Source organism: Acinonyx jubatus, chromosome A1 (assembly GCF_027475565.1).
Source record: "Acinonyx jubatus isolate Ajub_Pintada_27869175 chromosome A1, VMU_Ajub_asm_v1.0, whole genome shotgun sequence".
NCBI classification, from domain to species: domain Eukaryota; kingdom Metazoa; phylum Chordata; class Mammalia; order Carnivora; family Felidae; genus Acinonyx; species Acinonyx jubatus.
The window spans coordinates 19,486,676-19,500,951 of NC_069380.1; the positions used below are offsets into that span (position 1 = coordinate 19,486,676).

Sequence of the window (14,276 nt, forward strand, 5' to 3'; positions counted from 1 at the left end):
GCTCAGAGCCTGGAGCCTGTTTCAGATTCTGTGTGTCCCTCTCTCTGACCCTCCCCTGTTCACGCTCTGTCTCTCCCTGTCTCAAAAATAAATAAAAAACGCTAAAAAAAAAAATTTGAAAAAAAAAAAAAAAAAAAAGGCTTACCATGTGCCAAGTGATGGATCCCTCTCAACTTCCTACCAGTACACACCCACATCTATAAGCACAGCACCATGAGAAGCAGGCCTTCTTTGTTGGTGACTATGGGATGAGGATGGTTTATGGTGAAGCAATAGGAAGTTTAGATGTGGTTAGTGTAAGTGCACAGGCTCTGGAACCAGATCCTAGGCTCAACTCCTACTAGGTAAGTGACTTTGGGCAAATTATTTAATGTCTTTGTGCCTCAGAAACCTCATCTGTACAACAGGGATGACAATAATTTTGTTGAGATTAAATGAGTTAATATACACATCAACATACAGAATAGTGCCTAGCACATGGGGAGCGCTCAGTAAGTGTTAGCTATGATTATAGTGCAGGAGACCCCATCTATACCATCTGTGACAGTGTCCTCTGTTTAGTCAGCCTTGAGGCAGTCATCAGCCTGTTCCCAAACTATCCCAGCCATCAGGAGATCAATTCAAGTTTTAAAAACAAGACCAATCTCTAGTTTTTTCCACATTACATCAGGCTGTAAGGGGCCAGAGCCAGGAAGGGGAGTTCCTGGTAACCCAGAGTCAGGAAGAGAAAAATCAATGCCAGGTTCAAGAAAGTCAAAGTCAGGGTATATTTATCACCCCCTAGGGCTCAGAGTATTACACCACCCTTCAGTAAGAGTGGAAAAGATGGAAGAAAAATCTTCAAGACGGGAAGTAGGATGGGACTGGGAGAAAAACAAATAAATTTTGAGGTCCCTCCCAGCTCTACATACATGTCCTAACAATGGGGTCTCGTGGATGTTGGCTTATAAATTGCAAACCACAATTTCAAACCAGTGCACTCACAGCACTCATTTCAAACCAATGCAACCAGCATCTACTGAGCATCTTCTACACGGCGGATACCACGCTAGGCTCTGAGGATATAATGAAACCAAGGAAGTCTCAGACCCTACTGGACCAACACAAACACAGCAGAAGATGATGGGATTAATTTTGAGAAGAAGGACATGCGCACTCTGTTTGGTGAAACCATTCTCTCATGGGACCTGTGGCTACTCCTCAGCCTGGAGGGCCCACCAGACCTTTCATCACCCTAAGTAAACTCTCTCTTCAAGGTGCAGCTCAGGTGACTTCTGCAGGAAGCCTTCCTCAACGCTCTCCATCTATGCGAGGTCCCCACCTCTGGGTGTGGTTTCTAGCCCTATACTCACCCACTGCATTGAACCTTGTCAGATTATAAATCTGTCCCCGCAGTAAATTTTACTCTGTATCTTTGCACTCAAGCATAGTGTGCAGTGACTGGTACACAGTAGGTGCTTAATAAATGGGTAAGCACCTGGCTGGTTGAATCGGATGGCAGAGAGGAGTGAGAGACAATGAACAAAACCAGTAAGCCATCACTACAGAGGTGCCCTGCAGGGCTTTGGGGTAGGGGTCGGTGGGGAGGCAGCACGCTAAGTCACAGGGGGGCACAGAAGGGTGGAGAAGAGAGCTGCTGACCTACTGGCCTCTTCCTTCCCAGCAGTCTTCCCAGCAGACAGCTTCCTGATGAACAGTCCTTCCTCCAGATGCGTCCGGCAGCACAGAAAGGCAACGGCTGTTAGCGAGCCTGCCTTCCAGAACAGTGCGGACACGCACCTGTGCGCAGTCCACACCCAGGGCACCTTCCTCACCTTCCATATCTAGGTCGGAGTGCGAGGGCCAGGGGCCACAGCAATTGTGGGTTTCCTGGGTTTATGATATTTGAAATGACAGACATCATTTCGTCTGACTTCGCTTCAGACTCCATCTTTCTGCCCCCTCATTTCATGGCGTTTCTCCCTGCCTGTGACCTTCACAATATATGGCTGACAGAGCAATTTCTATCATAAATGAATTTATTCTCAAAAATATAAAGGTTTTTGTCATTATAAAATTTATCTATACTATTACATTTTCTCATAAACATAGGTTTTAATGGTTGCATAATACCCCACACAGGGATGTGCCTTATTTCACTTACCATTACATTTTTCTCAACTTTTACCTATTCTAAATTTCGCCAAGCTGAAAATTTTTATTTGTAAAACTTTGTTCATGTTTCTACTGAGTTAGAAGAGATTCCCAAACATGAAACTGGATCAAAGAGTATCAGCATTTTTAGAAATTTAATACGTGTTACCAAAATGCACAGCCCAACTAATTTCTAAGAGACTTTTACAACAGATCTTGCAAAAGCTACAGACTACACGGAGTGCTGCAAAGTCAGGGCTGGAAACTGCCAGATCTGTCTTTACGAGTGCGATATGGCACCTCGCCCGGAACGTTCCAGACTACCCTACAGGGTAAGGAAGGGGAACAGCCTCCCTGTAACTACACAAGAGCCACCTGAGTCTCCAACCGCAAGGCCTCTTGAATAAAATATCTGACCTTTCACTTACTACATTCTGCAGTTACTCGGGCTGAAGCGAGGGATGTTTCTGTAAAGCTGAATGTGCTCTACCTCTTAGACTATGCTTTCCTCCTGACATCCACAAAAGGACATCCAGCTGTCCCCTTGCCACGACTCCTGGGGCGTCCCTGTCATCAGAATACTCCACCACCCTTCAGCCAGAGTGGAAAAAATGGAAGGAAGATGTTCAGCTCCAAGCACGGTGCTCTCTCCTAAAACTGCTCTAAACTCTAGCATTCCTGTTTCAGCAAATGGCATCACTATCCACCCAAATGCTCCAGATGGAAACCTGGGAGCCACTCCCACCCCAAATGCCAAGTGCTGAGGACTCCCAATCTCCTAAAACAATCTTGAATCCCTCCTCTTCTCCCCACACCCTCCACCACCTCCCAGTCCAAACAGGTGGGACTCCAACCCTAGCCTTCCTTCCAAACGGTTTTGGCACATCCATTCTCACCCCCACCCAACCACCGCCACTGCTGCCACAGGGATTTCCTAAAATGGAAACCATGCTACCACCCTGCTTACTTCATCACTGGTTTCCCACTGCCTGAGAACATTGTCCAAAGTTGTTGATTATCGCCTGCACGTTCAACCTGTACTCTGCGCCCCTGACTCTCCACACCGCCCGTGCGACTCCATACGTTGTTCATGCTTTCCCACTCTGGGCTTTGCATGCGCTTCACACACCTGGAGTCTAGACCGGTCTCACCACCTGGATGACAAGTCTTTCTCCTTATGGTATCATTTATTCATTTTTTTAAATTTTTATTTATTCACTTTTTATTTTTGAGAGAGAAGGGGGCAAGTGAGCAAGGGGCAGAGAAAGAGAGAGAGAGAGAGAGAACCTGGCTCACCCGGGGCTTGTGTTTCACCCAAAGCAGGGCTCGTGCTCAACCAAGGTAGGGCTCCTGTTCCCCCACTATGGGGCTCATGCTCACCCGATGAGGGGCTCAAGCTCCCCTGAAGCGGGATTCGAGCTCACCCAAAGTGGGGTTCGAGCTCACCCAAAGCGGGGCTCAAACTCATGAACCATGAGATCATGACCTGATCCAGAGTCATGCCTAACGACTGAGCTACCCAGGCACCCTCCTTACGGATCCTTTAAACACGACTTCCTCGGCAGTCTCCCCTTAGCTCTCTGGATAGGGGGTCCCTCTTGTTATTTACTCCCAATGCAAGTGCTATGAGTGGCACTGGGGGCTCACAGTACTTGCGGCACTCATAACATCCTGATGGACTACCTGAATTTATCACTTTAACGACTGGATTCCATGACTAGAAGTTGAATAAGCAAGCATTATTTGTCTGATTCACCCCTATACCCCAGCCCTCATCATGCAGAGAGCTAATAATTTGGCTGACTCGATGAAAATCCGTGTCTGCTGGATGTGGAAGTCTTCACTGTAAACAAAAATCAAGTTTTCAACTTAACGATCTGAACCATGCCTCTCCATGTTTTCATTATTTTGGTTATAGTTATACTGTTACTTTCAATAATTCCCCTAACAGTTAACAAATTTATTTAATTTATTCAATGTATTTAATTTTTTGTTAAGTAGTATGCTTTGGCAATTTATGTTTGGCCCCTCCTATTTCCAATATGTTCATACTAACCAAAATAATTCTTAGAAGGAAATGAAAAAAAAACGAATTTATTGATACTATGAATTTCCAGTGGTTAAAATCTCATTTTTCCCCTCTGTGTTCAAGTCAGTGTATGACTTTTTGGTAGAAATACATTCTAATTTCTGCATAAATAGCAAAGATCTATGTTACTTGGCATTTACTTCCAGAAATAAAACCAGCAGAGGGAGCAAAGGAACATAAAACTAGTTTCCTAGGTCCCCGCGGATTAGTAAATGCTGTGCTGGCCTCCGGGTATGACTATTAGGCCAATTCCATCACTACCCCACATTTTTATATGACTTTCTGTACTATAATACAGAGTGATGGGTGAATGGCTATAACTCTGTATTACAGACCAAAGACGGTCTGCTTCTGAGTTTGGATCTGGACTGATAAGACCCCTGAGATCATTCTTCAATGTATCTGGGTTAATCCTAAAGTCTTTGTTTTGGGGGTGAGGGAATGAGGAGATTAACTAATCCATATAAACCCCTTTTTCCAGAGTTGTGTCTGGCTGAGTTTGGGACTTCCCAGGGCCCAGAACGGGCTTACTGCATAGGAAGAGCTCGACAATACGCTTGCATCATCATGAAATCTCTTAGACACTCCTGCTCTGGCTACAAATGAATGAGATGTGCTGTAGCCGGAGTGGACTGACGACTGTCTAGGGATAATAATAATACATTGAATATGTGACCTGCAACATTTGCCTTCATGTTAGTTAGTAACTTTCCTGGGCCACATCCAGTCCTCAAAGATATTTCATGGTAAAGTCATATGAGAATGCTCTAAACTCTTTGAGAAAGATAAGGCATAATGCCAAGGTAACATTCTGTACTAGAACTAACCCGGAAGACAGGAAACCCACGGGCTACATCCGGCTCCCCACACACCAGTAAGCAGCAGCTACTTACCCCTTTTCTGGCCTGGAGGCAGCCACGGAGAACTCAGAGCACAGTTATCAGCTGTACAGTGAAGGGCTGAGTACCAAAGAGCCAGGCTGCAAGCCACCTCGGCCTGAACCAGGTCTGGGAACTACCCAGTGTGGTCACCAGGCCCGCTGAGCTCACCACCTGAACTTCACCTTCGGCCCACCTACTCTTGGCTTTCCCATCATTCCTGCCACATTCTGAGGGACAGTTTCCTACCATTCTGCTGCCAGAACAATCTTTTAACTTCTGACCAGGCTAACGTCCTTGCTTAAAACTCTCTTATGGTTTCTCACTGCCGTCAGGCTAGTGCCTCGGTGATCCGAACGGATGCTCGCTTCCTTTCTGGCTGCCTGCCGCCTGCTAGTCGGTGTGCTCACCAATGGCAGTTACCAGAGTTCCCAAGACAGCACGCTCTTGCAAATCTCCATGCCTTGGACTTCGCTGGTTTTCTCTGCCTAGAGTGTCCTTCTCACTTCTTTTCCATGAACTCAACGCTTACTCCTTCCCAAAGATCTTAGGTCAGGCAACACCTCCCCCGGGAAGACCTTCCTGACAGACTCCCACTCCTGTCCGAGTGACGTGGCCACTCTGGGTTCTTTGAAGTGCCCAGTGCCCGCCTCCCCCTGCCCCCGCCACCAAGCGCTGTGACCACTGTTTAGCGCCCACGTCCCTCACTGTGTAAAAAATGTGAGGAAAGGACTGTACCTTTTATGTCTATGACGGGGGTAGTGGCTGAGATCGACCAGGGAGAGCGCGCAGTGTAAAGAGACCAGGGTCTAGGGCAGAGCTCACAAAAAATATCACTAAGGAGAGGAGAAAGACAAGCCAGAGAAGCAGAGGAAAACCGGGTGCTAACCCGTCATAGGAGCCCAAGGAGGGCGGCCACAGGCAAGAAGAAGGGCCACAATGTAAAGCGCTGCCGACAGGTTCATGGTGACATGGTCCAAAACACGTCCCCTGGATTCAGCAGCCAGCAGGTCACCGGCCACCTTGGGGACAGGAGCGTCAGAGGAGCGAGAGATGGAGCCAAACTGCAGGTGGATGGAAGGGAAATGAGAGGTGAAGAACTGGAAGCGGCTGGAAGACGATATTCTTTTAAGACACGCCGCCGTCTGCTACAACAGAAAGACATCACGCCGAGTGAAAGAAGCCAGTCACCAAACAACGCCTGGTGCACGAGTCCCCTCTGCGAGGGACCCAGAGCAGGCACACTCAGAGACAGAGAGCGGGATGGTGGCTGCCAGGGGCTGGGGGAGGGGCAACGACGGGTGCGCGGTCAGTGGGGTCAGAGTTTCAGTTTTACGAGACAGGGCATGTTGTGTGGACGGATGGTGGTGATATGAATGTCCTCAACGTCACTGCGCTGTATTCTTAAGAGTGATTAAAATGGTGAATTTTAGATGAGGTACAGTTCACCGTAATTTAGAAAAAGGAAAAAGAAGCACTGCTGTTAAGAGAGTAAGTAGGACGGACGTTGCTACAACAGGATACGGGGTCGAGAGGGTTTTGTTTGTCCATCAGAAAGGCAAGACACTTGAGCATGTTAATAAATTGAGAAGGGTGAGCTGGTCAAAAGGGAGACACGGGGGAACAGTTTTTGATGTGGAGACCCCGAGAGCAAGAGATAAGGAGGAGGCAGAAGAAGTTTGTTGGAGAGGAACACAGGGTGCGCAAGAAAACAGTTTTAAAGCCTCTATTGGCTAACCTCTATTTTTCTTTGAAGGCGGAGTCTGGGGAGGAAGAGGGGACTCGGGTGGGGTGGGGAGTGGTGAAGGTCTGGAGGAGTGGAGGGGAGTCCTGAGGACCTGCAAGGGACCGTGTGCAGGGACTGAGGCGACTCTGGCAGCTGGACATGAATGCTGAATGTGCAGTGGGGAAGAAGGCCCCGGGCTCAGAGCGTGACCTTGCAGCAGCCCCAGGGGCTGAGTGCACAGGAGGGCTGGAGAGGGTGTGAATGGCAGACGTGTTCTTCAGGGAAGAACGAGGGCGCCTGACCAGAGAACGCTGGGCGCCTAGTGGCTGACACCCCTCTGGAAAGGGAGAGAAGATGGGGCACAGACACTGGCCAACAAGGACAAGAGCGACTGGCCAGCAGGGACCGACTGGCCACGAGGGCAAGAGTAAGGGGAGCTGGAGGAAGGGTTCAGAGAAGCGAAAGATTAGGAGACTGAAGTCAGCAGTGACACATAGCAGTTTAAGGTTCCTGATGTGGGACAGTTCTGGGTCCCTACTAGGCCAGGCTTAGCCAGGGTGGAGGTGGCTAAAAAGAGAAATACAATCAGGAAAGACCTGGGTCCTATCCACAGCAGATGCTTCTATGTGTTCTTCTTCCCAGAAAACATAGATAATTATCTTTTATGACTCTTTTCCCCTGGATTCAATTTCCTCTTTACTGCATTCTTTTTTTTCCCCTTGAGGAAATTCCTTATGATCTAGGTACTATCCCATTTTACATCTTCATTCACCTACTTCTGTTCTTATATGCCATCTGAACTCAATAAGAACCCTGTTCTGTACTAAATCATGGGTTGGTAATCTGTGGGAAACATAAAAGCCCATTAAGAGCCATGAAAACAGGCAGTGACTCATTTCCCAGGGTCAACATCGCAGATTAAAAATACCAGTAAAAACTAATCGTCATCATCTATTCAAGTCTTTCAAAGGCTAAGCATGGATATTTTGTATTACCTGACTTAAATGATCCTGAACAGATCCTGAGCCCTTCCCCAACAAAGAAATCCGAAATAATAAAGGGAGTCTTGGGTTTTACAGTGAGAAGAGCCCAGAAGGAAGTTAAAACCAAACCCGTGCCTTTTTATGCAGCCTAGCTAGCCCCAATGACCATATTTTTTATTTTACTGGACTTAGAAGCGGGCATGTCTGTCTTGCACGCCATCTTCTCACTCCAAGAAGGGCAAGGACAGACTGAGGCAGCTGTCTTTTTGGCCTTCCTGAGGTTTATGCAGTTGTCACATGGTCTCAAAACAATGTCTCATCAGCATATACCAACACTGGCTTTCGCCAGGGCAATGTGACATAGAACCAACTCACCAACACTCTGGAAATAGACTTGTTCCTCCTTTGTTTGCACTGGTGTAGAAAATTTTGGACATAACATCTTACTGAACCATTGTGGAATCAGTTCAACGTATCCCTTGTATCTGTGTGCATGCTATACTTTGTCACTTTGACAACACAGCATCTGAAGGCCAGAACACGCAGCAGGTGATAGATAGGTCACTGTGAGAGCAGGCACATGGAGATTTTGCTTTCAATCCCACCTGTATGTCCTCTGAACGTTGTGACCAGGGTGCAGTTGTCTTGCTCCAGTTTGAGGATGGTTACTTGTCCTGACTGGTCACCAATAAACACATGCCGGGTTTCAACGTCAAATCTATCATGTAAGCATTAAGGATCATTTCTCAAAATTGAATGGAGGGATTTACAAAAATAAACAAATAACCAAACAAATCAAGAAACGTGCAAATCCCATATGAACAAAGCTTGGACGTAACGCTGAAAGATACAAAAGCAGGCATAACAGAGTGACAGACACAATATTATTGGACAGTAAGACTTAACACGATAAGCATGTCATTTCTCACAATATGAATTTGCAAACTTAATATAATCTCTACAGAAATATCAACATTAGCTTTTTTCCCTAGAACTAGGGAAGTTTAAGTTCATATAAAAAATAAATACACAAGAAATACCAGGAATATTCTAAAAATAAAAGCAATACGGTATTTGATAGGGGAGATTAGCCCTACCACGTTATTAGAACACGTTACACAGTCTTTTTAAGTGCAAGTGTGGTATTGGTGCATAAATAGACAAACGGACCCATGGAACAAAATGGCAAGTCTACAAATAGACCCCAAAGTATACAGAAATGTAGTACATGTCTGATAAGGGTGGCTCTTCAAGGAATAAGGAAAAGATGGGTTAAAAAAAACAAAAGCGTTGACATCAACTGGATAGTCATTTGGAAAACAAAACAGGATCCGTGGTTCACATTCCATATGAGGATAAACTACAAATGGATGAAGGATCTAAACGTAAACAATGAAAAATGTAAGTTCGAGATGAGAGAGCTCCTTTCTAACCTTGGAGTGGGAAAAGCTACTACTCAAAAACACAAACAACAAAACAAACACCATCAGCAAAGCCAAAAGACAAGCTGGAAAAGATATTTGCAACTTATGTCACAAAAGGCCCAAATCGCTAACATAAAAAGAACAAACCACAAACCTAATAGGAAAGCGGGCAAAATATATGAACACATAGTTCCAGAAGACATGAAAATGAAAACGGGGCTGTGCAAGAGAGGCCTGACTGTCAGCCTCTGAAAGGCTGCTCACAAGGCTGGCAAGGTATCTGGCAACTGGTTTTCAGGGGGGTCCCACCATTAACAGACAAGAGTGGTTCACTGTGCCTGAACCGTGATGATACGGTTTTTGCCAAATACCTGCTTTCCTTTTCAGTCTGTAATTTTGGTACATGTCAGAAAGAGGCTGCCTACGTGACCAGTCTCTAGTAAAAACCTAAGGCGCTGAGTGTCTAGTGAGCTTCCTGGGTTGATAAAACCACTCAACCCTCCTTCTAGAGATCTATCCCAGAGATACACTCGGGCCAAAGTACAAAATGCATGCCTGAGGTTATTCACTCCACGTTATTTTAACAGCTAAAGTTTGAAAACAACAAAAAATTCCATCAAAAGGGGATTTACTGAACTAACTATGATATAAGCAAGCGATAGAGTCCTATCCAGCTAGGGGAAAAAAAGATCTCCATACCATAAGCAAACAGACATGGAGGAATTTCTGGGATACATTATTAAGTGGGGGAAGAAAAGCCACGGTATGTAAGAGTTTATAAGCTACACAATCTTTGTGTAAGAAAGGGAGAGAAATAGAACTATATGAGTGTGTCGGGTGTGTGTGTGTGTGTGCGTGCGCGTGCTCATTTCACAAAAGGAAGCTCTGGAAGGACAAATCAAGATCTGACACACATGGCTGCCTATGGAGGAGGGAGGAACAAGGTGAGGAGACAGGGCTGGTGGTGAGTCTTCTCTCATCATAGTTTGCATTCTGGAATCAAGTCATTATTTCACATATTAAAAATATGCATAAGATTAAAAGAAAAAATCCCCCATATTGATGACAAAGCATAAATGAGGGAACCTAACTATCAAGTTGGTGACATAACCACAGTTAACGGAATTATTTCAAGTGACTTTAGAACACAGCGTTTCAACTGTACATCCTTGGGGGGAATGTACTCCAAAGACAAAGAGAACTGCCAAGAAGTCTAAAATCTCACTCAGTTGTCTTGTAACTATAATACTTCTATAATTAGTATTTTGAAACAGCTTAAAAATATACCATTGGATAAAGCAAAAACAAGTTCATGTTTTAGGAACGAAAATGTTCAGTCCAAGATAAAAGAATCAAGTACAAAAGTGAGGTAAAACCTTATAATGCTACATTTGGATTAGAACCGTTATATGAACTGATGATTCACTTTCTTTTCAAGAACACACACACCTATATTTCCTAGTTATCTCTGAGTCCTATTCCTCACTAAAAGAAATGGCTGATTCAGGATTGGGACAAGAAGGTACAAGAAGAGCTTAAGACATGCTGTGCCAAAAAAGGAAGCCACCAAAGGCAAGTGGAGCTGTATCAAAAGACGCTGGAGCCAATATGATGGGGCTCTTGCTGGCCAAAGACAGATTAACATTGGCATCGAAGAAGGCAAGTTATTGAAATTGACTGAATATATTATTTTTAGAAACCTTAAGAGTTTTAATAATGCTCAAAAAGAAAAAAAAAGACACCTATTGGAGGTAACCTGGGCACTGACTCTCTCCTCTGAAAATGAGCAATTAAAGAGAAACAATTCCGCATTTGTTGCTTTTTCCATATTAATTGTATCTCAGGGTAAGCAACTAGCCCTAGCTAATGAGGCAAAGTTCTATTTTACTTATCTTTTTTAATGTATATACACTTATTTGGGGGGAGGGGGGGAGAACTCAAGCATACGTGGGAGGGAGGGGCAGACAGAGAGAAGAGAGAGAATACCAAGCAGATGCGGGGCTCGATCTCATGAACCGGGATACCACGACCTGAGCCAAAATCACGAGTCAGGCGCTTGGGGCGCCTGGGTGGCTCAGTTGGTTAAGCATCCAACTATCGATTTCGGCTGAGGTCACGATCTCACGGTTCGGTTCGTGAGTTCGAGCCCTGCATCGGGCTCTGCACTAACGGTGCAGAGCCTGCTTGAGATTCTGTCTTTTCCTCTATATATGCCCCTCCCCTGCTCTCACTCTCTCTCAAAATAAATAAATTAATTTTTTTAAAAAAGTCAGACACTTGACCGACTGAGCCACTCAGATGCACTTTATAGAAGAATTCCAACAAATACACGTGGAAAAAATTATAGGATTACAAAAATCGCCACTTTGCAGCCCTAATGAAAGGTCTGGTCCAGGCGAAGATCAGCAACTAAAACCACTGAATGAAAGGCTGGTGCGCGCCGCAGGGACCTGGCGGTCACCACCTGAATCACTGATCAACTCAGCATCACTGGAAGGGTGACAACCCTGTGCTATGGGCTTCCTGCTGTGAAGCAACACGAACCAGACAGCACAAGGACCAAGTGTTCTTAGCAGGAGCTGAATCTGAACTGAGTCAAGATTTTAGAGGCGGGTCTCAGTTTACAGAAAAATATGGGAGACGCACAGGTAGGAGAACAAGGGAAATGACATCACGAGACACCAGAGGCCACTTTAGAATGCGGGGCTGTCTACAGGAACACAGGCTCCGTACTCCAACAAGTCACAGTGGCATCAAAAAAAAAAAAAAAAAAAAAAAAAAAAAAAGTGAAGGGAGGAGATCACTGCCCTAGATTGAGAGATTTAGAATATGAAAACCACAGCCAACATGTGAACTTTGTCTGGACCCGATTTTAAACTAATCCGCTGCAAAAAGCCATTTATGAAACAGTAAGTGAAATGTGAAAATGGATTATTCTACAATGTCAAGTAGTAGTTATAAATTTTTAGGAGTAGTAACAGCATTGTGATTACGGAAAAATTCCACATTTTTAAAGCAGGGTACAATGAAGTACCTAAGGATGAAATGACATACGGTCTGCAATTTGTTTCAAAACACTCCAGCAAAAAGGGAGAGAAAGCCAAAATGATAGAAGAATCAACACCGGGTCTGATGAATACGTGAGTTTCCATGATATTCTCTCCTCCCAGTTGGTACACGTTTTGAAAATTTTCATAATAAAACACTTGTTTTAAAAGTGAAGAACAAGGCATCACAAATTCCCTCAGGCTCAAGAACAACAGAGAAATGTTATGCTCTCCAAACAAGCGGTCAGATACACGTAAAACAATACTAAGATATATACGGAATAAGATCACCTTACATTTACCTTAACTATAAGAACACAGATGAAAAAACAATCTTTATGATGGCAGGTAAATAATAGGATGCTTTGTAAAGAAATTCAACAAAAGCCATTTGAAAGAGGGTCGAAATAAATTATAGTACAACCTGAAAGCCAGAGTGATTGGCATTACGTATGATATGAGGATATACAAAAATCAAGATAATCTTAACAGCTTTCCAGCACTCTTGCCCTGAACAAATCTAAGAGACTACTTGGTGAAAAGACCTTGTACTGTACAGGGAGACATCTTGGAAATATCTCCAACATGCATAGAATCTTAAAATGAAAAGTACCTGAATTATTTCTGTGGCAGTGTGATAAATGTGATCAAACATGGTCAAATGACAAGACTGAAAGGCAAGGCCAGATAAAGTATTCACAAATTTAAATACCAGCAAGGGAAGGGTGGAAGGCAAACGGTTCTATTTCCTAACATCAACCTGCCATGTGACCTTTGGGAAATACCTCCATTCCACCGTTATTTAGTAGTGCAGACGGCTAGCCGAGTTCTAACACCCAAGTTCTACTCCTGGTTCTTCCAGGTAACAGTTACGTGACCTGGAGAATATCCCTTAGCCTTTCTTCCTTTTTTTTTTTTTTCTTTTAATTTTTAGAAAATGTTTATTTATTTTTGAGAGGAAGAGAGAACACAAGCTGGGGGAGGGGCAGAGAGCTAGAGAGAGTGAGGATCTGAACCAATCTCCATACACCGTCAGTGCAGAGACTGACGTGGGGCTCGAACTCACAAACCATGAGATCATGACCTGAGCCGAAGTTGAAGTCAGACGCTTAACCAACTGAGCCACCCAGGCACCCCTAGAGAAAGTCCTTAACCTTTCTGAGCCTTGGTTTCTACACTGTGAAAATTGAGAATTCAAGTCTTTTTGTTTTTACGTCTAATTATTGTTTTGAGAGTGAGCAAAGTAACGTTATATAGAAGCACTATCAAACTCTCGGGGACTGCAACTGTAAGATATTTTCTCCTTTCCCCTCTCCTCTCTTCCTTTTGGTTCTTGTTAGTATTATACCTCACTTAATATTTGAAGCTTCAGATCTCTAGCCAAAGAAACCAAAGATTTGAGGTTATTCAGAAACTGATCATTCAGTTTTTGAGCCATCAGTCTCTTTGTCTTCCTTTATTTCTCAATTTGAATTTTGGTTATTTTCACTGCACGATTACATCTCCCCTATGAGGCCTGAAAGAAGAGAGAAAAGGCTGAATTCAACCTGACTTCTATCACTTGCTGACTTGGATAAGTGACTTTTTGAGGTGAAAATTAGGAGACAGGTTACTTTGGGGAAGTTTCTTATATATGCCACCGGGGTCCACTAGGCAGAGAAATCAGGGTACTCATACTATTCCGAACATTCTATGGTGTTTCGGCAGATCTCCTTCCTTCCCTTCAGAAACTGTAAGTATGGAAGGTGGAAGAAAGAAGAGGGAAGAGGTGGGGTGGAGGGTTCCCATGAAAAAAATGTGTTTAAAAACTGGATTTTAATGTGAACTCCAACACTGTATGAGCATGTTAACACTGTTAACAATCTGTACACAAGGCAGCTCCTAGAAAAAACCCTCTGGCCTTGGGAAAGTCACAAGTTTCCTATAGGAGACCCTTTGGCAAAAGCAGTGCTGTTATGCCATCAGTGAGCAGCTGGAAAAATCTCAGGGATGTATG

At 44.4% G+C, this 14,276-nt stretch overlaps 1 protein-coding gene across 2 annotated transcripts in view; it reads right to left on the bottom strand.

Annotated features, from left to right (window-relative positions):
• WDFY2 (WD repeat and FYVE domain containing 2) overlaps positions 1-14,276 on the bottom strand; it is a 173,439-nt gene that overhangs the window by 26,541 nt on the left and 132,622 nt on the right. For both annotated transcript variants that reach the window (XM_053214907.1, XM_053214908.1), the window contains exon 6: positions 8,415-8,527. In XM_053214907.1, coding sequence (XP_053070882.1) covers positions 8,415-8,527 — 113 coding nt within the window. The remainder of the gene's footprint in view (positions 1-8,414; positions 8,528-14,276) is intronic.